This window comes from Macrobrachium nipponense, chromosome 40, assembly GCF_015104395.2.
Source record: "Macrobrachium nipponense isolate FS-2020 chromosome 40, ASM1510439v2, whole genome shotgun sequence".
NCBI classification, from domain to species: domain Eukaryota; kingdom Metazoa; phylum Arthropoda; class Malacostraca; order Decapoda; family Palaemonidae; genus Macrobrachium; species Macrobrachium nipponense.
In genome coordinates this window covers 31,015,644-31,040,689 of record NC_061101.1, presented here as the reverse complement: position 1 = coordinate 31,040,689, position 25,046 = coordinate 31,015,644, and the positions used below count along the sequence as shown (strand labels likewise).

At 41.5% G+C, this 25,046-nt stretch overlaps 1 protein-coding gene across 1 annotated transcript in view; it reads right to left on the bottom strand.

Annotated features, from left to right (window-relative positions):
* LOC135212059 (PHAF1 protein CG7083-like) overlaps positions 1-23,006 on the bottom strand; it is a 73,623-nt gene extending 50,617 nt beyond the window's left edge. Inside the window, 1 exon segment of the mRNA XM_064245399.1 lies at positions 22,608-23,006. Within this exon segment, the coding sequence (XP_064101469.1) occupies positions 22,608-22,671 (64 nt within the window). The 5' untranslated portion in view covers positions 22,672-23,006.
* Positions 23,007-25,046: the final 2,040 nt, after the last annotated feature.

Sequence of the window (25,046 nt, the reverse complement as noted above, 5' to 3'; positions counted from 1 at the left end):
CCCCATTCTTTCCCGTTCCTGCCAAAATAGAACCATGTGAATTTTTCTTTACTGTTACATGATGTTCACCTATTGTTTTTCAGATTTTTCAGATAAGTTAGAATGAATGAAAAAATGTAAGATTTGAACTTAGTACTAGTGCTAAGGGGTAGCCTTGGCCAGTCCAAATGCTTGATGTTCAGGGTTCACCAGGTCTGGGAACAGCCGCTGGGTAAGTTAAGTAATGTAACAATCTGGTTAGGGTAAGGCGAACATCCTAGAAAAGGATTTTGACGTAGGAAAAATCTATTTCTGGGCGAGGAAGCCGTGTTGCCCAGTGAAATACGTTCCTTTAGCGCTATTTCTAAGGTAAAATATTGCTATAATACCAGAGAACTGCTAAATTGGACATGCCAGAATATTCTGACTCGCTCACCTTTATTAAAAGGTGTCGGTATGAATCTGGGGGCGAGTGAAAAACACTACCACAGCAGCCTCTCCAATTAGCCTTTTCCACATCAAAACCCTTTAGAAAAGGGGAGCCGTGCTACGGCTCACTTCCTGCTATTTGATTAAAGCATAACCAAAGCCAGACCATGTGCCCAAACAAAAACTTAGACCAGCCAATCTATGAGAATGGAAAACATCTGGACAATACTCCCAAAATTACTACTGTATTTCTGTAAACCCTATACTACAATTAAAAAATCTTGCACTTTTTTATGGTGTCTGGATCTTGATCAGCCACTGTATATTCCTTCCTATGGCAAGAAGGAAGAATGGTAGTCCAAGGTAAAAAATCAATATTATTACTGTTGTTGTTGCAACCAAAAACCAGCATATAGTTTAGTTTTCTATAAAAAAAAAAAAAAACTTTTAGGTTGGCAATACCTTGTCCTACCTTCTGTAAGGGCTCAAAAGCATAGAAATTTTTAATAGATTAACTGCAAAATTCTTCTTTTGAGAAAATTTAAGCTTTGAGTGCTAATAACATTTTGCTACTCACATTTGCACCTTACTGGCTGCATTTGTTACTTTCTGTTCTTTCCATGGATGCCAAATTTGTGAAAATTGCATTTATGGAGTTAATGCATTTTGCCTTTATAAAGCAGATTTCTTTAGTGATTGAGTAGTTTTACAGATCTGGATTGCGCTTTTCCATATATCCTAAAATTCAGAGGACCACAAGGGTAAAATAAAGGGATTGATTTAAATCAACCTAACGTAGGTAGGGTCACTACCTAGCTGGGAAGTCTTTGCCCTTCTGGAACCTTCCCAACCTAACCTAACTTGCTCTAAAGAGGGTATCATAATGGTGGAACAGCGATGCCAAACATACTTTCATCATATGAGAATCATCAATTAAAACACTTCCTTAGTCTCTTAAAAGGAACACTTTGATACACATTCATAATTATAACAAGGGCAATAATATAACTTATCGATGGCTAAAAATGGCATATATTATCAATCCTTACAATTAGCAAAAATTATGTAAATTATGTGAAAAAGTCTAAAATCATAAATTACATGACTTAAGAGTCAACTAAATTTAATTAATATTAAATTTACTAAATCTGTCACATATTCGTATTATAATAGAAATAACTACTCATAAAGATATAACTTTTAACTTAAAATTTGGCGGCTTAAAAGAAAATGAAAAATAGGAGATACCACGGAGGATTATAAGAGGTCAAGGTCAAATAAAAAGTTATCAACAATCAGTAAGGTACCTTCCACTACTGCAAAATATGTCAGCAGCGTATGACACTTTGGGGACCACTTTTGACAGACTTTGGTGGTTTCCCCAATGAGGACTAAGTACTTGCCTGATACTCCATCTAACCTAACCTAAGGTGCTGCACCCTTACCTTGCTGGGTGGTCTTGGCCCGCAGGACAACCCCCCACCCCACCTAAGCTAGAGCTGTGTAAATTGAAATAGTGTTGCAACCCAACCTAGGGCACCAAATCCTCATATAGGGAGAAACACCGCAGTGGATCCATTGTCATTGCGTGGATCAGCCTTATTCACTCGATATTTAATTGGTGACACACGAATACAATTACATCTTTAAGCATCTTCGTAAAATATGTTTTCAAGGCAGTTTTTAAATCCAATATGGCATCCACCGACTGAGGTGCCGTTCGTAACCGCAAAGGATCCAACATCTTTCCCAGCCTTCCCAGCACTCATTTGAACAATGTTAGCGTATATAGGTAACGTTTATTCATCTTACTCAAGATTCAAGATTGCAGTTGTAATCAGCACAATAAAACATTTTGTTGCCTATATTAGTGAGTAAGAAAATTCTTATTCCCGGGGTCATGGTTTGAACTGAAATACATTTTTACCTTGTAATCGGTGGTTTTATCCTTACTACTATCACAACTGAAAGTCCACAGTGCTTATTTGATTGTAATTATACATGTTTTGGTCTTAATTCACTCCAAATTGCGCTTGAACTACGTTGTGGTTCCTGGTTCCTAAGCACTCACTCCACAAACACAGTTGCGGGCAGCACACGACTACACAGTTTATGAGGTGTAAAGCTTTATTCCCTTAATTGTTTAATTTACTAATTATTTAGTTTAACTTTACTTTGTAACTTAAAAATGTTTAATTTATGTCTATTATCCCTTTTTTGCAACCAAATTAACCCCCAAAAATTACAGATATTTCTAAAGTAGATACGAGCAGACGATGGCAAAATGACATTATCGTTGCCAATTTAGTGGAGCTTCATACATACGCCGATGCATGAATTCTAATTGTCATAGTAATGCAATAATGATAAAATTTCTCTAATATGTATGTATACTACAAATAGATACGCTAATTTCACTTGTTTCACCAGTTTTGTGTAAGTCTTATACCCAATTTGGAGGGTAAACACATACCAATTGGCAACACTGATAAACAATAGAAAAGCGCGAACAATGCCGTAGGTACTGTTCACAGCAAAACTGTTGATATTTGAGTCAGGAATCTAGTTACTTTTTCTACAAAGAATATTTTCAAATTAATAATCATGAATATGTAAAACATTTATGCAATTCATGACCTTATAGTACTGCTGTTTAACTATTTATTTAAATAATTATACAGTGCACGCTTCTTCTTCTTCTACCAAAACATTGTAGTTTCCTTAGATAAGCCGTGGTTGGCGTCGTTGTTGACGATGGTTGTGAGGGAAGTGCCCCAGCATTCATGGGTAAAAGTGGTGTGCGGATTTAACTCAAGGAATGGAAAGTTTACTGACACAAGCAACTCTGCAAACATCAAGATGGCGTCAATCTTCTAAATTGTTGGTGTTATAAGTAAAAATTTTGAAAGCATCATGGAGGTATGTTTGCATTGTGCATGGCTAGACTTTCATTAACCTCTGTTTAATCTTAAAATATGACCTTAATCTTTAACTTTGGAGAAAATACTTACTTCGGAAGGATGGTAGAGGTCTCGAGCTGTTGCTCTCACCACCGATGATTTGTGCCCATCGCCGGTGTCAGGAGGTGTTAAAGTACTTTTTCGAATAGCGGATCAACATGCGGTGAAAACTGGATCAGTCAGTCCAGTCGGTTGTTTCCCTTAGTCTACCACTAGATTAACATAGTCTAGGTTACCAGGTCCTACCTACATAGTGGGTAATGTCCTTTTAAAAACCCTCTTTAAACCATACCTTAATCACAATCAAAACTTACAGAAGTATAATTAGTATCTTAGAATACATCCTTGTATATCACTCTTATACTTTCCCCATATCCAAAAACCCCTTTCCCACTGTAGTCCCCATAACTGTAGGACTTAAGAGAGGATCAGTATCTAAAACTAGGCGTAGCTTACTTATTTGCTACCAAAATGAACAAAACAAACATTTGAAATCCACAGTAATCAAAAGAAAATCACATTTTAACTTCAGAATAATTATCTTTTACAGTACAATTTACAAACTATGTAACATTCAATTAACCTTACCTAATCACATTCAGAACTTGCAGAAATATCATGGACACAGGTTGCATTCCAAGTAAGGGGTCACAAATTACTTGGGGAGGGGGGGGTCATAGGCTCCCATCCCTCCAAGTAAGGACACAGCATCCACGATAAGGTTAAGTAAAGGAAAGCCTAGTTCGTTCCTAGTCCCTCAGAATTGCCTACCATAGAAATGCCTACTAGGCCTACAGTAGCCCTGGCCATTTACTCAGCATTTGCTCCAAGGGTACATTACTTAAGAAGACATTTTGAATTTTTCTTCTCTCCCAAAAAACCCATTGTTCCACTGTGGTCTCCCATAATAGTAGAATATAAAGTGGTTTCAATATCTATTTGTTAACAAATTGGGTAATTCTTCAGAAAAACTTTGGCATGGCTCCATGATCAGTACCAGCCCCTTTAGTATAAAGATAAAAACATAAACAGCAAATTTGTCAAATTATAGGGTAAAATACAGCTGTGTGACCATTGATCGGAAAAAAAGACCGCTTTTTCACTTGATCTTTAATTAATGAAACAACAATACAATTAAATATTTAAGCATACCATTCAAAAGATTGAAGTTTTGTCAACAAAATGAGATATATTAAACCGCCATACAAAGTAAAATAAGCATGTGAAGCCTTAATAAAATGTGTGTTCAAGGCAGTTTTTAAATCCAACATGGCGTGTGATGATTGTGAGTGCAATTCGGTTCTACAATCAGGGCCACGTCCCTCCCAGTGCTCATTTGAACAATATTTGCATATATATAGAATTTTTATTGATATTATTCAAGATTATACTTGTAATCAGTACAATAAAACATAATTCTGTTACCTATACTAGCGAAAGTATGAGACGTCTTATTCCAAGGGTCATGTTTGGAACTGAAATGCATTTTTACCTTGTAATTAGTGGTATTATCCTTACTGCCATAACAACTGAAAATCCACAGTGCTTATTTGATTGTAATTATACACATTTTGTTCTTAATTCACTCCAAATTCCACTTGAAAAATGTGAGTTTGTTTACAGCAAGGCCATGGCAGACATAATTTTTCAGCCTTGTTGTATATCTAGCAACCAGAATCCATGAGCAGCAGATTACGGTTTAATGTATCATTTATGAGAAAAAATTTGAACTTTTTTTGCTAGCTCTTTTCCTTTATTTAAGTCAATATTATTGTCTTTAAGTCTATATTACTATTTTGAGACTTTTTACTTTTAGTTTTTTTAATAACTATATATATAGCTGAAATAATTTTTTAATTTTTAGTAATTGTATGGCTGAAACAAATGTAACCTTTAATGTGTGCTAGGAATGGAAAATCATCGTTGCCAATTTAGTGGAACTTGACACATACTCTGATGCCCTTACAAATTGTTTCCATGAATTCTAATGTCATAGTAATAATGCAATATTCTGGATGTCATAGTAATATAGCAATAATGATAAAATTGCTCTAATATTTATGGATAAGCTAAATTCACTTATTTCCATAGTTTTGTGTCTTATCCCAAGTTTGGAGGGTAAACACAAACCAATTGGCAACAGTTATTAAAAAAAAAAGGAAAGCACAAACAAAGCACTGTAGCTAATGTCCACAGAAAATCCGATGAAATTTGTGTCAGGAATCTGGTTTCTTTTATACCGATTATTTTCAAATGAATTACCATGAATAAGTGATAAATTTATGCAATTCATAACTCTATTCTGGTATTTAACTAATTATTTAAATGTTATATAGCGCATTCTTCTTCCTCCCGAACAATCGCCAGGTTTCCCTGGTCACAAGCGTAAAAACCATTGTTGTTTAAGATTGTTGTGAAGAAAGTGTCTCAGTGTCTATGGGTACAAGTGGTGTGTGGATTTAGCACAGGAAATGGGAAGTTAGTTTACACAAGTGACTCCTCAAACATCGAGATGGCATCCATCTTCTATATGTTAGGTGTTTGAAGTAAAAATTTTGAAAGCCGTCATGCAGGTAAGTTAGCACTGCGCATGGCTAGTTTCATTAACTTGTTTAATCAGAAGTTGTGGCCTTAATTTCTAACTTGGGAGAAAACACTTCGATAGGAAAGTTGAGGTCTCGAGGTGTTGCTTCCACTCAGGTTGGGTTGTGGCTGATGTCTAATTCAGGTTACTGGAAGTGCTAGTCATTTTTTGAGAGTGATCACTCTACTGTACAGGTGGTTGCCTGGCCGCAAAGCAGTGCTTTACCCTACATCACCTGTACTGCATTATATTATATATCTACACATTTTTCTATATTGCTTGCCAAAATATTTATTAGTAAATGATAGCCTAGCTTATCTCTGTGTGTGGAGCTTTTCTGTACGATTACCAAAATAAAGATCAGAAATGCTTACTAGGGTAGGGAAAATATCACAGCAGGCCAAGCAGGCCACCTACAATCAACGCTAGCCACCCTCTGAAAAAGTACATTATAACGCGTCCTGACACCGGAGATGGGCATCAGTCGCGACTTCTTGTTGGTGAAAAACGGAGCTAAAGACCTCTACTCTCCTTTCGAAGTAAGTATTTTCTCCAAAGTTAGAAATTAAGGCCAAATTTTAAGATTTAAACAGAGGGTACTGAAAAGGGTGGCTACGGCAGTGGAAATCTCACCAAAACGCTTTAGAAATTTTTACTTACAACTAAAAATGTTTCGAAGATTGACGCTATCTTGATGTTTACGGAAGTCGCTTGTGTCAACAAACTTCCCATTTCATGTGCTAAATCTGCACACCACTTGTACCCATAGACGCTGGGGCACTTTCATCACAACAATCGTAAACCCACCTCATACCAGCACTTATTCGTACTTATTCAAGGGGACTACGGCATTCTTTGCGGCGTTTTGCGCTCTTCAATTGTTTATCAGTGTTGTCAATTGGTATGTGCTTACCCTCCAACTAGGTATAAGACTTACAAAAAACCGGGGAAATAAGTGAAATTAGCGTATCTATTTGTAGTATATATACATATTAGAGCAATTTTATCATTACTGCATTACTATGACAACTAGAATTCATCGAAACAGTTTGTAAATGCATCGGCGTATGTGTGACGCTCCACTAGATTGACAACGATGAGCCATTTTTCCTCACGTCGGTCTGCTCTTAAGTATACATCCGAAATATTTGTAATTTTTGGGGGTTAATTTGGTTGCAAAAAAGGGATAATGGACATGAATTAAATAAACATTTTGAAGTAGAGTTAAACTAAATATTGAGTACAGTAAACAATTAAGGGAATAAAGCTTTGCATCTCATAATCAGTTGTTGTCGTCTGCTGCTCGTAACGTTTGTTTACGGAGTGAGTGCTTAGGAAACACGAACAGCAATGTGGTTCGAGTGCACTGTGGAGTGAATTAAGACCAAAATGTGTATAATTACAATCAAATAAGCACTGTGGAGTTTCAGTTGTGATGGCAGTAAGGATAAAACCACTGATTACAAGGTAAGAATGAATTCAGTTCCAACCATAACCCCGGGAATAACAAGTTTCATACTTTCACTAATATAGGCAACAAAATGTTGTTTTATTGTGCTGATTACAACTGCAATCTTGAGTAAGATCAATAAACGTTACATACATACGCTAACATTGTTCAAATGAGTGCTGGGAAGGCTGGGGAAAGATGGTGGCCGTCACTGATGAGAACCGTCCATGCAAAACGTAGCCGCCATATTGGATTTCAAAACTGCCTTGAAAACATATTTTACGAAGAGCTCACATGCTTATTTTAGTTCGTATGGGGCTTTCATAGGGGGAAACATCACAACAGGCCAACCCTCATCACGGTAGACGGGTCTTATTCACTCGATATTTAATTGGTGAAACATGAATACAATTGCAACTCTAAGCATACCATTTAAAAGACTGAAGTTTCGTCAACATATTGTGATATATGAAAGCCCCATACGAACTAAAATAAGCATGTGACGCTCTTCGTAAAATATGTTTTCAAGGCAGTTTTGAAATCCAATATGGCGGCTACGTTTTTCATGGACGTTCTCATCAGTGACGGCCACCATCTTTCCCCAGCCTTCCCAGCACTCATTTGAACAATGTTAGCGTATGTATGTAACGTTTATTGATCTTACTCAAGATTGCAGTTGTAATCAGCACAATAAAACAACATTTTGTTGCCTATATTAGTGAAAGTATGAAACTTGTTATTCCCGGGGTTATGGTTGGAACTGAATTCATTCTTACCTTGTAATCGGCGGTTTTTATCCTTACTGCCATCACAACTGAAACTCCACAGTGCTTATTTGATTGTTATTATACACATTTTGGTCTCAGTTCACTCCACATTGCACTTTAAACCCGTTGCTGTTCCTGGTTTCTAAGCGCGCGCGCCATAAACACAATTACAAACAGCAGACGACGACAGACGACGAAACTGCAAAGTTTTATTCCCTAAACTGTTTACTTTACTCGTTATTTAGTTTAAATTTACATTGTTATTTAAAAATTTTGATTTAATTCATGTATATTATCCCTTTTTTGCAACCAAATTACCCCGAAAAATTACAGATATTTCTAACGTAGATAAAATCAAATGTTTCTAACGTTTCGTACATCTGGCTGCCGAAAACCATAGAGGAACGAATACGGAAAAGTGCATAGAGGAACGCCTACGTTTTTTTTTTTTTTTTGTTTTTTTTTTTTTTTTTTTTGCTTTTTTGTTTTTGCTAGCACTTTTTTTCATTGATTTCAGTCTTATTAGTATTTTGAATTTCTTAAATAATCGTATGCCAGAAATAAATGTAACCTTTAATGTTTGCATGCTTTAATGTTTGCATGCTAAGAATGGCAAAATCATCGTTGCCACATTAGTGGAGGCTTCACACATAACCCGAACCCGTTCCATTATCCTGTTAAGCGTCGCCCTGATGAGCTCGCTGCTAACGTACCGTCACGCTTTTTTTGTAATCAGCGATCATAGCACTGATGATAGTTTTTCAAAGTTAATATTGATTTTTATGCTTGTTATTCATACTGTAATTAACTGTAGGAAATTCTCTCTCTCTCTCTCTCTCTCTCTCTCTCTCTCTCTCTTCTCGGAGTCCAGTCACTCGGCAAAGAAAAGTCATCTTCACCTCCCGCAAATTGGAAGGAAAAGTTTGTATCATCACTGGAGGATTCAGAACTAGAGCTCTCATCATCAAATAGGTTATCAATATCACACTCCTCATCTAGTATTTGATTGATCTCACCTAAAGAAATATGCCTCCTCTTTGGGACATTCATTGTGAAAGACGCGAAATCCAATGTCTCGATAAACGCCCGAAGCGTATTGAAAGAAAACCAACAGGGACAGGCAGTTTTCTAGCATAAGCGACCACCAGGAAAGAGTTGCCAGGCTGGAAATAAGTTTCCCATGTGCTGAGAGTGTACCAAATGATGTTCCTACACTTTCTATACGAGTAAACGATTATTACGGGGCTGACGGCTTGACAAGCACAGTTAAAGTCTTGAACGTAATATCCCGTTGAAGGCGCTACCGAGTAGATCGCGGTAAACGTATTATTACGTGGGTGACGCTTAACAGGTTATAAACTGTTTCCATGAATTCTAGTTGTCATAGTAATGCAATAATGATAAAATTGCTTTAATATTTATGTATATATACTTCCAATACATAGCCTAATTTCACCAATTTCAACGTTTTGTGTGTAGTCTTATACCCAGTTTGGAGGGTCAACACATACCGAATGGCAACAGAGAGAGAGAGAGAGAGAGAGAGAGAGAGAGGCGAGCGAGAGAGAGAGAAAGGAAGGCGGAGGAACGAAGAAGAAAAGGGATGGCGGTGGAGGGGGGGGGGGGTTGGGGTTGTGGGGAGAGGGTAGGTGGAGCTTTATACGCGTGTTCGTATCCATTTCTGCATAATGGAGTTTTTCTCTTGGTAACCAAGACAAGTGTCGTTATTCTTTACGATTAGTGATTCACGATACCCTTATAAATTACGGCACTGGGTGTAATGCACTATAGCAAAATCTCGTTCTGTTAAGAGTGTTCGTTACAGAAATAGGTATTGCCCCAAAAACCTGCTTGCACTGTCTCTGAAACCCATAGTAGACATGCTGCTTAGTTGTCAATCAAGTTTTTATAACCAAGTATTTTTACAAGCTAGCTATTGAATAAATTTGTATTTTTCTCAGTCAAAACATATGCCCCTCAATGCTAACTTTCCTCTTTTAACAAAAAACGACTTTCTGGTCATTGCAAATTCGGCCCCATAATTTCTTATGGTGCGAAAACAGACAGAGGCCCATGGACCGAAAACGATTGCGTCACACTACGGCGATAATCCAGCAGTAAAACATCTTCATATATCCAAAAAGTAAATAATAAAGATATATATGCGCATTACGATTATAACAATTACATGTATAGCTGATAACAATCTGCATGAATAACTGGTAAACTGTTCTGCAATGACAGTTGAGTATAGCAATTATTTACAATAGGTACGAAAGTCAAGATGTCGTGACGTCATAATACAGAACTTGAAAGAACGTTCTAATTCAGAAAAATAATTACTTAAATTTGAGTCAGAGTCGAGTACTTTTTCAATAACGAATATTTTCAAATTAAATCATGCATAAAATATGTAAAATAAGTAATTTTGTCGAAAAATTATTTTTTCCTATATACAAACCTAGGTTGTCTAACAAAAGGGATATCCGCGGGAACGCGCCGCCGCTACCGCATACAAAGAGTTCAAACTTGAATCGCTGTACCTGGGTCTGGGGTAACTGCGCGGGGTGAGCCCGGGCCAGCTTGGGTAGGTCATTGTGATACCATTCTTTGAGCCGTTAGAATACTTAGTCTAAACAGACACACTCTTCAAAATGGGGGCCATAACTCAATGAGGGGTGGATGAGGAGGGCCATAATCGTTAGACAACCTAGGTTTGTATATAGGAAAAAATAATATTGCAATACACCCCCTGAAAAAACACCTGAACTAGCCCTGGTCACTTACCAGCCCGAACCATCATTTTTATTAAAAAATTTACCAAATCTTTGGTTAAAATAAAAAACGATCAGTGTTGCCAATCTCCTGGCAAAACACCCTCGTTACCTAGTTACCAGCCCACCGCTAGTAGCCCTGCCTCACGGGCCGGTCACACCTGCCCTCTCACGTCAATCACTTATCGTTCGCGGTGGAGTACAGATGTATCCACAGCGAACTCCTTTTTGGTCTTGCCGGCCTTCATTTGCACCTTTGATTTGATTGAATTTGGTGACGAATTACGCATCCCTTTGGATTACGGTTGGATTGCTCTTAATACCTTGTCATTAGAAACAAATGATTCTGCAAAGTAAGAAACAACACAGGCTACGACAACGACTACTGCATCCTCGGCCACGACATCACAGAAAACGACGAGCGGGAGTTCAACAACGTATCGTCTTTGCCAACAATGCAAGAAAAGGATGAGTACCCTATGACACGATAGTCATTCCTTATGCGTAAATCGTAGGCCTGTTCAATATAATGTAAAAACCAGATGTTTGGAATGTTGTCAGGAGTGGTCTTTGGACCAGATGTTAGGGTATCTCAAACATAGGAAAGGTCTCGTATTAAGAAGTAACTGTAGGCAGGAAGAGACTAACGTAGATTCAAGATAAAGACTTAGAGACAGTGCTCTTTAAGAGACTTGAGAGTACGCTGACATCGAGTATGACATCTCTGTTACCGATTTTATGTCAAGATTAGGCGAGGATAGATCGAGCAATAGGATACTGAAATTACTAATCGTTCTGTTCCAGCTCCCCTGCCTGTTCCAGAATCAGCCCTAACCGGTGCTGGGGGTTATGGGGATCCGCAAGCCCACGGGCAGGATCCGCCGTCCCCCCTGGCGCGGAGCAGGCAGTGTTGGCAGCAGATTCCCCTTCCCTCGATGACATCTCTGTTACCGATTTTAGGTCAAGATTATGTGAGGATAGATCGAGCAATAGGGATACTGAAATTACTAATCGTTCTTTTCCAGCTCCCCTGCCTGTTCCAGAATCAGCCCTAACCGGTGCTGGGGGTTATGGGGATCCGCAAGCCCACGGGCAGGATCCGCCGTCCCCCCTGGCGCGGAGCAGGCAGTGTTGGCAGCAGATTCCCCTTACCCTCGATGTGTAAGTTCTCAGGATGATAAAAACTTAGGTCAGATATAGACGAGTAGGGATAATAGGTTACCATAGTGTTTAGTTTAGGAAGAGAAGTGCAGGCCTTCTTCGGGTCGGTTTCTATTAAAAGTGTAGTTTTTAGAGGCACAGTGTCCTTAGAGCATCTTTAGGCTTTTTCCTGCTTCGAGTTCCTTGCATCAGAAAGCTTTTAGGCCAGGTTGGTCTTTCAGATATGCTCCTTCGTCTTTAAGGTTACTTTCCTCTACGTATACGATACGATAATTGTTAATATCAACTAATTCTCCGTCAATGCATATTGACTTAGGATATTCAGTATGAAGAGAAATCGAATAAAATTAACTACGGTTAGCCTAGTGTTCACGATGATATATCGTATGCATATTCAGTAGCCTAGCCTAACCTAAAGTATTCGCTGTACAACATATCGGTAGTTATTTTTATATTGGCTAACGCTGTAGGCTTAAGGCATTCTTGACTTCGGATAATTCAATACAGGTGTAATTGAAAATGAACGAGAATCCGATCTGAGGATAATTAATATGAATGTAATCGAACAGAATGAAGAGCGGATTCTGTCCGACTAAAGCATTATAGTTGTATTATGTGTATCATATTGGCGTAGTATAAACACTAAACTCGGCAGTCATTCACGCTGGAATCAGCGGATGACGGATACGGGTTTGCGTCGCCGTATCCATCTCATTCTCTCCTGATTGACTAAAATGACTAACGTAACAACACACTCACTTATGCCAAGTTTGTACAAACGTCTTAAAGGAGACGTGTCTTCAACTATGTTGACATTTAATATAGTCAATGAGGTATCTATCTTGGGGCATATAATCAGATGTCAGATATAAGGAATTTGTATGTATGACGTCTTCATACGTTTAACAGACTATTGCCGTCAGTATTTATATTGAGCTTATGTCAATTACAGTTACAAATTATTACCAGTCGTATTATCAAATTACTATGACAACTGAAATTAATATTAGGCCTAATAAAGTTAATTTAATTACCTTTAAATATTATTTTATTACTTTTCAATTAAATTATAATTACACTAGCTTGTCGTCAACAGCACTATTGTAAGGAGGTGTGGTTTAGACAGACAAAGATGCCGGCTAGTATTTTTTTTTCTCCTTGGCTTCAGATTCAACCATATCACTTGGTCTCGGCTAATGTTTTTGTCCTTAGTTAGCATATTAATGAATATCTGGATACTTAACTTTATTTGTAACGAAAGTCATACTGTTTCGTCTTACGATGTAATTTAAGACCAAAATTTGACTGATACGTCTCATTGGAAGCTAGTTTTTCCCTCGGGTTAGATGGCGTTAAATTTAGGATTCCGTTCGTTTTTCACTCGTTTTCATAGGTATTACGAACCTTACACTTTATATACGTTATTAATCCTTTGTCTGTGTGAAAACAACAGTAATGAGCTCTTTCATGCTATTAGTTTCTTTTACCACGGCTGCGTTGGAATTCATACATAAGCTCGGGACTTCTGTCCAGGTTGCTGATGAACGTAATTTTGCCTTATTAGCTTCAGCTGCATTTATAACATGATACAGTAATTACCGTCCCACGCGGATGAATACAATAACATGTTGCTATCGGATTCGATCACTGTCACACGCTGATCAATACAATAAAGTGATGTTGTTATAGGAGTCGATCGCATTAGCAACAAGTTCTCGTTCGGTTGTTCATAGCTGTACGGAGTTATACGAGTATTATCGTTAAGATAATACCCTTTTAACTTGCTGCAATTTGCGGAGGTGGAGATATTAGACGATCGTAATTTCTCTCTCTCTCTCTCTTTTCCCTGATTTTATCTCTCTCTCTCTTTTCCCTGATTTTATATTCTCTCTTTATCCTAGACGATTGTGTTTCTCTCCTCTTTTCTCTCTCTCTCTCTCTCTCCTCTCTCTCTCTCTCAGCTCTCTCTCACTTTTTCTGATTTCATATTCTCTCCATATTCTCTCATCCTATTTTCCACGCTCCTCCAACACTGGACTCATTGTGCAACAGAGGTTTTTCTTCCTTTCACACCTTTCAAACTTTCTCAATTTCCCTTCAGCGCTGACTGACCTCATAGGTCCCAATACTCGGCCTTTGGCCTAAATTCTATTTTTAAACCCAACAATCTTGCTGTCTGTTAGTTATTAGAGTAGGGAGCGAATATTCGGAATATGTATAAGGTATTCATGATATGATATATCACAAGAGGATTTTAAGTATTAGGAAAGATAGGAAAGAACATGTCTGGGTCTATCTGAGGGTATTCTTCCAAGTGCCAACCAGGCAGAGTACAGACAGGCAGGTACAACACTACAAGAGAGGACATCACTACGATCGACGACACCGTTGTCTCCTCCGTACATGAGAGGGCCTAAGGCCACATGGGAGGTCTTCAGTTTCCCTCCATACATGAGAGGCCCGAGAGCCACATGGGAGGTCTTCAGATTCCTCCATTCATGAGAGGCCGAGAGCCACAGGGGGTCTTCAGATTTCCCTCCATACATGGAGAGGCCGAGAGCCACATGGGAGGTCTTCAGTTTTTTCCTCTACTCAGGTGAGGCACATAGCCAGCTGAGAGGAAACAGGTTTGTATCCCTTCCGCACTCAATGAGTTTTGACCTTAGGGTAGAGGTGCAGGGAGTTTTTCCTCCACATATGGCAGGCCTAGAAGGCCACACATGGGAGATTAGCTTGGACGAGTGACAAATGAACTTGAGACTGACTCGCGTACTCAATTATATTGACTGACAACTAGTACAGTGGAGGGCCGCGGCAGATTTGATTCCCCACAATCCAAATTAATGTGTTAATCGGGCTAGTTCAGTGTTCAGGGGGTGTATTGCAATATGAAGTTTTTATTGTAAAACTAGTATTGTAATACCTACCTGAACACCCTGAATGATTCCCACCCTCCCCTCTCATACAGAGTTATTGAGTTATGATTGACGTGAGAGGGCAGGTTTGTGACCGGCCCGTGAGGCAGGGCTACTAGCGGTGGGCTGGTAACTAGGTAACGAGGGTGTTTGCCAGGAGATTGGCAACACTGATCGTTTATTTTAACCAAAGATTTGGTAAATTTTTAATAAATGATGGTTCGGGCTGGTAAGTGACCAGGGCTAGTTCAGGTGTTCAGGTAGGTACTACAATATTAGTTTTACAATAAAAACTTCATTTTTCGACAAAATTACTTTTGTTCCGACTAAGTACAAACCGTCGGTTGTCTAACAAAAGGAGACTCGAACTGAGGATGGGAAGGTGAGTGACCTGGAAATGTACCCTTTGAAGAGCCGCCAATAACTTCACATGACCTGATGTTAACCCAGACCCCCTATCCTCATGACACTTTACCGGTAAGGATTCAATAGGGGAGAACCCAAGGGGCTCCGGCTGCTGGTTGTCCTAACCTATGGTACTAATACTCACTCAAGAGAGCTGTTCCTGAAGGATTCTTAGCCATCATTCTACTCTCCAGGTAAGTCAGTAGTGGACCAAGTCGTGTCATGGACAGTACAGTCATACGTAGGATATTACCAGGAAAACTCACTCATACCCCTTACATTCGGCCAGACTTAGGCGGGAATTGCTGGGAGTGTGTGTGTGTGTATTTCCAAATTGAGGTACGCAGTGCGGGTGACCAACGCCTAGAGGATCTCTTGGGCTGCGACAATGGGGCCCAGAGAGAACACTTCTAGAGATTTTGAACGTAACTTTCTCGTAGGTAGAAGGAGGTGAAGGTGGTTTGACTCTTCCAGGTGCCTGCTCTCAATACCTGACCCACTTGAGAGGTTCTTCCTGAAGAGCATAGAGGAGCCTATGCCCCTAACTTCGTGAGCCCTCACCTTTGGCATTGTACTTCCTTGTTTTCGTAGGCCCTTCTTATACCTGTCTGATCCAGAAGGAGATGGTATTCTTAGCCACCTCTTTCGGATGCTTGCCCGTGGCCACGAACAGCCGTTTGATAGCCGGTCTGAACTGTCTCGTCCTCTTGAGGTAGGCTTTCATCCGGCTCTGACCGGCATAGAATCAGTTCCTCTTTGTCAAAGCCGGTAAAATCACCCCAAGGAAGGAATGGTAAAAGAGGAAAACATCTCCTCTGGCTTGTATGGTCTTGAGTCTTGGCTACAAAGCCAGGGACAAACGAGAACCCCATCTCCCTCCAACGCCTGGTGTGTGACACTTCGTAGGACAGCGCGTGTAGTTCGCTGACCCTCTTCGAAGATGCCAGGGCTAAGAGGAAAAGGGTCTTCAAGGTGAGGTTCTTCAAGGAAGCTGAATGTAAGGGCTCATAGGGAGGACCTCTCAAGGATTTTCCAGGACTAAGGCTACATCCAGTGGGGAGTCCGTAGCTCTCTCGGGGGACTGGTCTTCTAAAGTGCTTGAAGAGCAACAAAATTTCTGGAGATGCAGCGAGGTCCATGCCTTTCAACGCGAATACTTGATTTAAAGCCGCTCTATAACCCTCCACTGCCGATATGGATAGTCGTTTATCCTTCCTGAGGTGGTGGAAAAAACCCGCTAGTTGAGGGATGGTGGCCTCGTCTGGGGCAATGCCTTTATCTTGACACCAATCTTGAAACCGTCGCCACTTTCCCTGGTACAATCTGCCTGAGGAAGGTTTCACAGGATTGGCCATGGCCCCAGCTAACTGCCCTGGAAAAACCTCTATCGCGGAGGATTTTGATGACAGTCTGAACCCGTGTAAGCGGAGGGCCGACGGATTTGGGGGTGTAGGCATCCGTTGTTGGGCTTGGGCGAGGAGATCTATTCTGTCTGGTAGGCTTACCGGGTCCTCTAACTGAAGATCCAGCACTTCTGGGAACCAGGGGGCTTCCGGCCACCAAGGAGCTACTAAGGTTACTCGCAGGTTCTGCGAGTAGCGAATCTTCTGAAGGATCTTCTGGAGGAGGGGGAAAGGCGGAAAGGCGTAAGCGTCCAGGTTCTTCCAATCTTGCAGGAGGGCATCCTCCCCCGCTGCCTGCGGGTGTGGGAGTGGGGAGAAGAACACTGGCAGTTTTCTGTTCCATGCGGTGGCAAAGAGGTCTATCGACGGAGAGCCCCACCTCTTTATCAGGCCATCTGCTACTTCTTGATGGAGGACCACTCTGTGTTGATTATTCTGTCCCTGCTCAGATGGTCCGCCCAAACATTTTTCTTGCCTGGAATATATCTTGCCTTGAGGGTGATGTCCATTTCCTCTGCTAACTCCTGGATTTGTACTGCCAGGCGACAGAGATCCAGTGAGACTGTGCCCCCGTTTGTTTAGATATGCCACCACCGTGGAGTTGTCTGACATTAGGCCCACCGTTTTCCCTTGGAGTGAGACAGGAAGTGCTGAAGGGAGAGGAAGACTGCCTTCAATTCCAAGACATTGATGTGAGCTGCTTTCTCTTCTTCCGACCACAGGCCGCTCAACTTCTTCCTCGTCAGGTCGCGCCCCCCACCCTTCTTTTTGATGCATCCGTGAAGAGAAGAATCTCTGGGGTTCTCGGACTGAGAGAGATGCCCCCTTGGAGGTGGGAAGGCACCATCCACCACTCCAGGGACTTCCTTACTTCTTGGGAGAGAAGAATTTTGCTGTGGGGTCCCCTTCCTGAGGAGACCATTGTTTCTTGAACAGCCACTGAAGCGGCCTCATACTTCTGCTGTGAGGCACTAGTCTCTCTATTGAGGCCATGTGGTCCTAAGATGGACTGCAGAGTTTTGCCGTGGGAGGGCTGGGCCCCAAAGCTCTCCGCACTTGAGATACTAGGCCGGAGACCCTGTTCTCCGAGGGGAAGGCCTTCATGAGGGATGAATCTAGTGTCATTCCGAGGTACACCATACCTTTGCCTGGGAGTGAAATCCGACTTGTCGACATTCACCACCACTCCCAGTTCCTGAACGAATGACAAAACTAGCTGAAGGTGCTCCGCACACTGCGCAACCGTCTCGGCTAGATGAGCCAATCGTCCAGGTAGCGGAGGAGACGGATGCCTCTTGCGTGTGCCCAAACTGACACTATCTTGCAGACCCTGGTGAACACCTGTGGGGCTGTGGCGAGGCCGAAGCACAGGCAGGTGAACTGCAGAGTCTTTCCCTTGCTGCCAATCCTGAGGAATTTTACTGGAGGAGGGTGAACAGGGACTTGGAAGTAGGCATCTTGAAGATCTATTGAGGCCATGAAGTCTCCCTCCCTGACACAAGCTCGAACGGAGTCTGCCGTTTCCATCCGAAACTTTGTCAGAGAAAGGAACTTGTTGAGGGGTGAAAGGTCTATGACCGGCCTCCAACCCCTGTTGCCTTTCTACCAGGAAGAGTCTGGAGTAGAACCCTGGACCTGGATCCTGAACCTCTTCCAACGCCCCTTTCTGAAGTAGCTTGGATATTTCCTCCTCCAGGGCCCGTCCGCGGTCCGAGTCCGGTCGATAGGAAGGGGACTGGATGGGGGTGGTAGGGATAGAGTGGGTGTAGACTGGAAGGGAAGACGGTAGCCTGACTTGATAACCTGCAGGGTCCAATCTTCCGCTCCTGCTTGCTGCCACACTTGCCAATTGGCAGCCAAGCAACCCCCTACCTTCCGCTGACGGGCAGGATCTGGCCTCGAATTCTTGCGGGGACCTCCCTCTCTTCTGTTGCCCTTCTGCTTCCGCTCCTTTGATGGAAAGGGACGAGTCTTCTCCCTATGGAACTTGTCCTTCGACACAGAGTAAGGTTTCTTCTCCTCTCGCCTACGCACGGGAAAAGCCGGTCTGCTGCGCTTCTCTTACCTGTTGGCTAATCTGTGGTGCTGGCCGTAATCTATGGCCCGGGGTTGCGGAATTGGAGAGAGCCCACCTAGATTGGAGAGATCGCTCCTTCTTCTCCGCTGCCTTGCGAACTTCTTCCGCAGGAATAAGTTCTTTCTGGAACAGCGGGTTTTTCCGTAAGTCCGGGAGGAGGTCTCTCACCACTGGCGATTTGGCCTCCTTGAAGGCATTCTCTCATCCTTTTCACCTCCATATTAGCCCACAGGACCGCTAAGTTGTCTGCTTGGTGCGAGAGTGTCTTGATCCCAACACTGCATGAACGAAGAATAAGTTCTGCTGGCTGCTGCGAGGCTGGAGCTCGGGTAAGAATGCGGAAGTGCTGCCAGTAGACGTTTCCATCCCACGAATTGCTTATCGATGGGCCCAGAGCTAGAGCGCGAATGAGTCCTTCGGTTTTTTCTGATGGGAGAGAGCAAAGAGGTGGCTTTTTCTGAAGGGCGTCCAGACTGACATCTAAGAGATCTGCAAGGTCCCTGGAATATGCAGACTCCTTAGTTTGTCACCTGTTGGCCTATAATACCTGCTGGCCCCTGAGCAGGGATAGGAAGCCACCTCTGTTTCTCAGATACCCTAGTTGGTGAAGTCGTGGCTTCTCGGGACGACTCTAGCCATGGCTAGTACCTAACCTGGTTGCTCCAGGGGAGGCTGACCGAGGGGGGCTGTGAATTCTTCAGGTTGAGCACCTCATGCACTCTGGACTGAAACTCCTGGTTCAGTTCCTCAGTTTCTGTTAGGCCATTGGCGCTTCTAATCAACGACAGAATCTGGTTGAATGATAAGGGCTCGGGCTCCGCAGGTGAGCTAGTCTGACTGCCGTCCAGAATATCGGGGGTCAGAATCGGGCTCCCCCTCGGAGCAGAATCGGGGCTCGGAATCAGAGTCAGAACTGTCACCCAAATCTGGAAACAGTTCCTCTGACTTCTTTTCCAAAAGGAACTTCTTCCTGGCTTCTTCCATCCTACGGGCAGACTCCTCTAGACTGGTGTTCTTCTTCTCCACTTGCTAGGAAGGGAAACCCTTTTCTCCTTTTTGGAGCTTAAGTAGTCCTCCACCGCCTGTTTGACCAGGTTCGCAATGTCCAGTGCGGGAGTGAGGACCTGGGCCCCCACTGTACCTAGGCTAACTGATGGAGGTGGTGCGGTAGGTACTAGGCTCATGCCTTGGCCTAGCTTTTTCGGGCATCAACGCTGGCACTGGTCTCTCAGCGCGACCTAGGCCTTGCGGCATCGAAAGGTCTACATTGATGCTCCTCCTCCGAGCGTTGTGGCTGGCTGGCTTCTTGCGTCGGGTTGGGTTGCCGCAACTTCTGGAGGGGAGGGGGCCGGGGCCTCCGTCTCCTGCGAGTTGGGTCCCGTTCCGGGCTCCTTAGCACTGTCCTCAGGATGGGAGGGTGAGGCATCAGGTCCGTCACCGGATCCCTCCTGGGGCTGGACTGATTGTGCCCGAGAGGAACAGGGGGTTACCTTGGCACCCGCTGTGTCTCGGTACTGCTATGGTCATACCTAGATAGTTCGGCCTTTTAGGCTAGGCGGGAACAAGCTCTCGGTTGAAGACCCCTTCTTGTTACGCTTCGAGGCAGGAACATGGATCCCAGCCCCTAGGGTAGCTTCTTTCCTCTTACCTGCTTTCCTAGCCCCCGATGACGAAGGTTCTTTTAGCCTAAGTTTCTTGGGAAGGACACTAGGCTCACTAACTAGGTCCCCCGTTAATAAGGAGGAAGGATTACTAGGCCTAGTGTTCTCCAATGGGCACTATCCCCCTCACACACGGCCTTAGGCCCCACAGTAGTCGGCCTAGGCTAGGCTTATCGGCATCAACATTAGCGTCACTGAAAACACTCTCATGCGCCTCATAATAGAGCCTCCACTGATCATTATTCCACTGCGCACAGGTTGAACACGATGCATCAGGGGAACATTCAAAACCCCTACAAGCAATACACCAAAAGATGAGGATCCGAGGTTGGCGAAGGCAAAGATTGTACCGCAACGCATGCCATCGGAAACACACACACAAATCCTCCCGAAAAACCCACCATAGATCCGCCTTCCATACTTACAGGGAAGTTAGGATGCTAGGTAATACTAAAGGATAAATAAAAGGATAGGAATAGGGCACTGGGGAAGCACTCAAACACAGGATGTCAAAGATATATCACGATAAAGAAAGACTACAGTCGGCGGTCATGCATTGTTTATCTCAAGTCGGGTCAAGGCGGAAGGAGTAGGTGTTGACACGACGGCTACCGCGAAAAGAATGGTATCACAATGACCTACCAAGCTGCCCGGGCTCACCCCGCGCAGTTACCCCATACCCAGTTACAGCGAAAGTTTGAACTCTTTGTATGCGGTAGCGGCGGCGCGTTCCCGCGGATATCCTTTTGTTAGAACAACCGACGGTTTGTACTTAGTCGGAACAAATTGATGTTTTACTACTTATTTAAAAATTAGCCAAGAGCACGCTTCTCGTCATCTTCTACCCCAACAGCTGTTAACGCCTGGCTTGTTGTTGATGAGAAATCGTGTTTCGATTTGTTGTGATAAAGTGCTCCAGCATCTGTGGTACAAGTGGTGTGCGGATTTATCACAGGAAATGTTAGTTTATTGACACAAGCTACTCCGTAAACATCGAGATGGCGTCAATCTTCTAAATACCTCGAGTTGTAAGTAAAATGTTGAACGCGTTTTTGGTGAGATTTGCACTACGTTTGAGACCGTTTTCAGTACCCTCTGTTTAAATCTTAAAATTTGGCCTTAATTTCTAACTTTGGAGAAAATACTTACTTCGAAAGGAGAGTAGAGGTCTTTAGCTCAAGTTTCTCACCAACAAAAAGTCGCGACTGATGCCCATCTCGGGTGTCAGGACGCCTTATAATGTACTTTTTCGGAGGGTGGCTTGCATTGATGGTAGGTGGCCTGCTTGGCCTGCTGTGATGATCTACCCTATATCACAATATGGTTGACGAAACTTCAGTCTTTTAAATGGTATGCTTAGAGTTGCAATTGTATTCATGTTTCACCAATTAAATATCGACAGTGAATAAGACCCGTCCACCGTGATGAGGGTTGGCCTGTCGTGATATTCTACCCTAGGTTGACCCTGCAGTTCCAAAGGATACCTATTAGGCTATCATGAACTTTTTAAGCATCACATAGGCTATCACAAAAATATATTTCATCAGTTGTAAACTAAAGGAAAACTGTGATGAAATTCAGAATACTTTACTCGTTTTTTCTCATGGTAAAACAATCCTAAAAATGCCATGTATCCAAAGTGCACTGCTTAACCTTGGGTTAACCTACCCAAAGATGAAGCACACCCAAAATAGGATATAATATGCGCCTAATAGAATGACTAAAAATGAAAAACAACGTCTACAAATGGTCTAGTAATGAAGAATTAAGAAGAGGCAAAAGCAGTAAACTCGACTAAAAATGTCAGCTTTACCCTACACAAATAGGCTTTAGTCTGGACAAGAATTTGGCCTTAGACATTCCACAAAAGAAATGGCACGAAAACTGTAACACGCAACTAACAATAAACACAAGCTAGGATATAACAAACTTGCATTTCAACGTGTCACAACCGTTAAGGGCTGGGCTGAACCCTCGGGCTAACGGTTCCTATGGATATAAACAAACGACAATGGAAACGAAAGACGAGAACGAGAACTCACCTAGTACAAACTCCCATCTTTCTGCGCTGAGTGATTGTTCAGGAAAAACTTCTAGCTCCAACATACTGTTGCCCTACCACAACTCTTCGTTACAACATTTGGCGAGTCTTCATTACAGTCGGGGGGTTTTTCTCACGTTTTACGTATCAGAAGTCTCGTGCGCCCTTTATTGTGTCTCTGACTTACTTCTTCTCAATTTAACAACATAAAGAAACTAAAACAAATAAGATCCACTCGCGTAATACATTATTTATAGAGGGCATTTATGTACTCAGCACCGAGTTAAAGAGAACTGGACACTCATCAATGGCGAGTTGTTGGGGACTATATGGGGTTCGAACTGCTACTGGTAAAGTACTCATCAATACAGCGTATTTTGATCGGACAGATTCCTCCATTTATACAGCAACAGCTGATCAAGCGCATGCGCAAACATGCTTTGCGTTTCAAGGTGTTTTACGTCATTCGTCTGTCATGCATAACTGATTACACATATTTTGCCTTTTCTTCGTAAACTGACTAAACAAGGTTTCATGAAATATAGCAGCATATCGGTGTAAATTATCAAAGCTGTACTATCGAGGTCCGAAATTAAAAGAATGCGAATGAAAGATTTATGTACCCAAAACAAAAGAACTTGCGATTCGCACTGGGAGGAGTCATACCAAAGTAGTGACGAAAACCTTTGGTTCTGAAATGCCAACAAAACGGCTGCCTGCAACAGAAAAAAAAATATGCGCAGTTTATTGGTAATATCGTTCTGTTTAAAATATTAATAGGATAATTTTACTTATTTATCATTTCAGTTTTTGCTCTTCGGATTCTTGAATATCATAATTATTTTAACTCGCCTCATACTCATAGAGTAGGCCAAAACTGCTATACATTAAGTACTGGTTCTTCGGCGTAATGACAACAGCGCAAATTATCCAAAAGTTTTCAAGATATGAGTCTGTAACACACTACTCTTAAGCTTTACTCACAAAGAAAATATGTTTTGCTCACAGAAAACTAATCGCAGTATAAGATACGGGATACTCTAACAATTGGAAAGTTTTACGTCAGATCTTTTGCACACACTTTTGATACTTTCGTCGTGTTACCAGTTAGCTGGTAAATTCCCTTATGATTATTTTGGACCTTTGCTACTCTTCAATCAATAAATTTAGGGGGAAAATCTAATATATAAAATCTATAAAATGCTAAGGTAATTTTGAATATATTTATGACTACTTTAGTACGATCATTCCTGTGCTTTTAAATGCGTGTCAATGTTATTGCGAGTCATTGATCTGCATCACTCGGATATCTAATCTTCTATGACTCATTCTGTTTTATTGATTGCCGATTAAAAGATACCAGTTCACTTCTAGTAACCAGTGTTCGTAGTCGGTAGCTTCATGAAATTTATGACATCTCAAAGGTTTCCACACGAGGGCAGTTCACCTTCCTATTCTAGAGAATTTTAAAAATGTTTCTATCAAACAGCTTCTAGTATCTGTTACTCTAGACAATGGTCAAACGTGCGGAAATTTCGATGAGTAAACTTCCTACTCGTATAGCATGTTCTGACCAAAGTTCAATAGCACCTCTTGAAGGACAGCTTTTGTTGCATTATGCGCAATTTGGATGAGGGTATTACGCCTCTGAAAAGCACACTGTAATTGTCGACGATTTCAAACGAACGCATTTTTGCATTTTGCTATGTTGACTGTTCCAATCTAATTTTCCTTTAGACACCATCAAGAGGAGAAACAGAAAAAATCTCTTATAAAAGGGATGAAGGTGAATTTGAAGTATGTGCATCTTTAGCGGTTTTTCCAAATAAAATCGAAGATAATTTCGAAACTGACGTGCAGGGCAAAATGCCCCAACACCCATTCAAATTACACGAGTATAATAATAACAGCCCTTTCGTAACATTGCAGCGAGAATAATGTACAATCGTGTTGTAAAATGTTGATAAAGGAGATAGAAACAGTGGTAAATTTTAAGATGTACTTTACAATAGAAGGACCTGCTAATATAAATAATTCTTTATTAAGCAATTAATGTACTTGGAGAGATGGGTAAACCGATGACATACATTTTGTGATGTTAGAAAACCCGTAAATTAAGAATTCTGAAATAATGTACACTAATGCACAACTAAAACCTATATAATTATGAATTCGAAAAAAAACCTGCACAAAGGTTAAAATCACTGAGCTCCTCAGTAATTTGTAAAAAGGATACAAAGGCTCCTACAGAAATAAATAATGAAGGAGAAGGGCTAATTTTCTTACAATACTGTAATACTGAACACATTTAAAGGAAAAACAGAACAAATAGAAATCTCTATAGATTTTAAGTAAGTATAAAATTTTATTACTATATATATATATATATATATATATATATATATATATATATATATATATATATATATAAGTCATATCA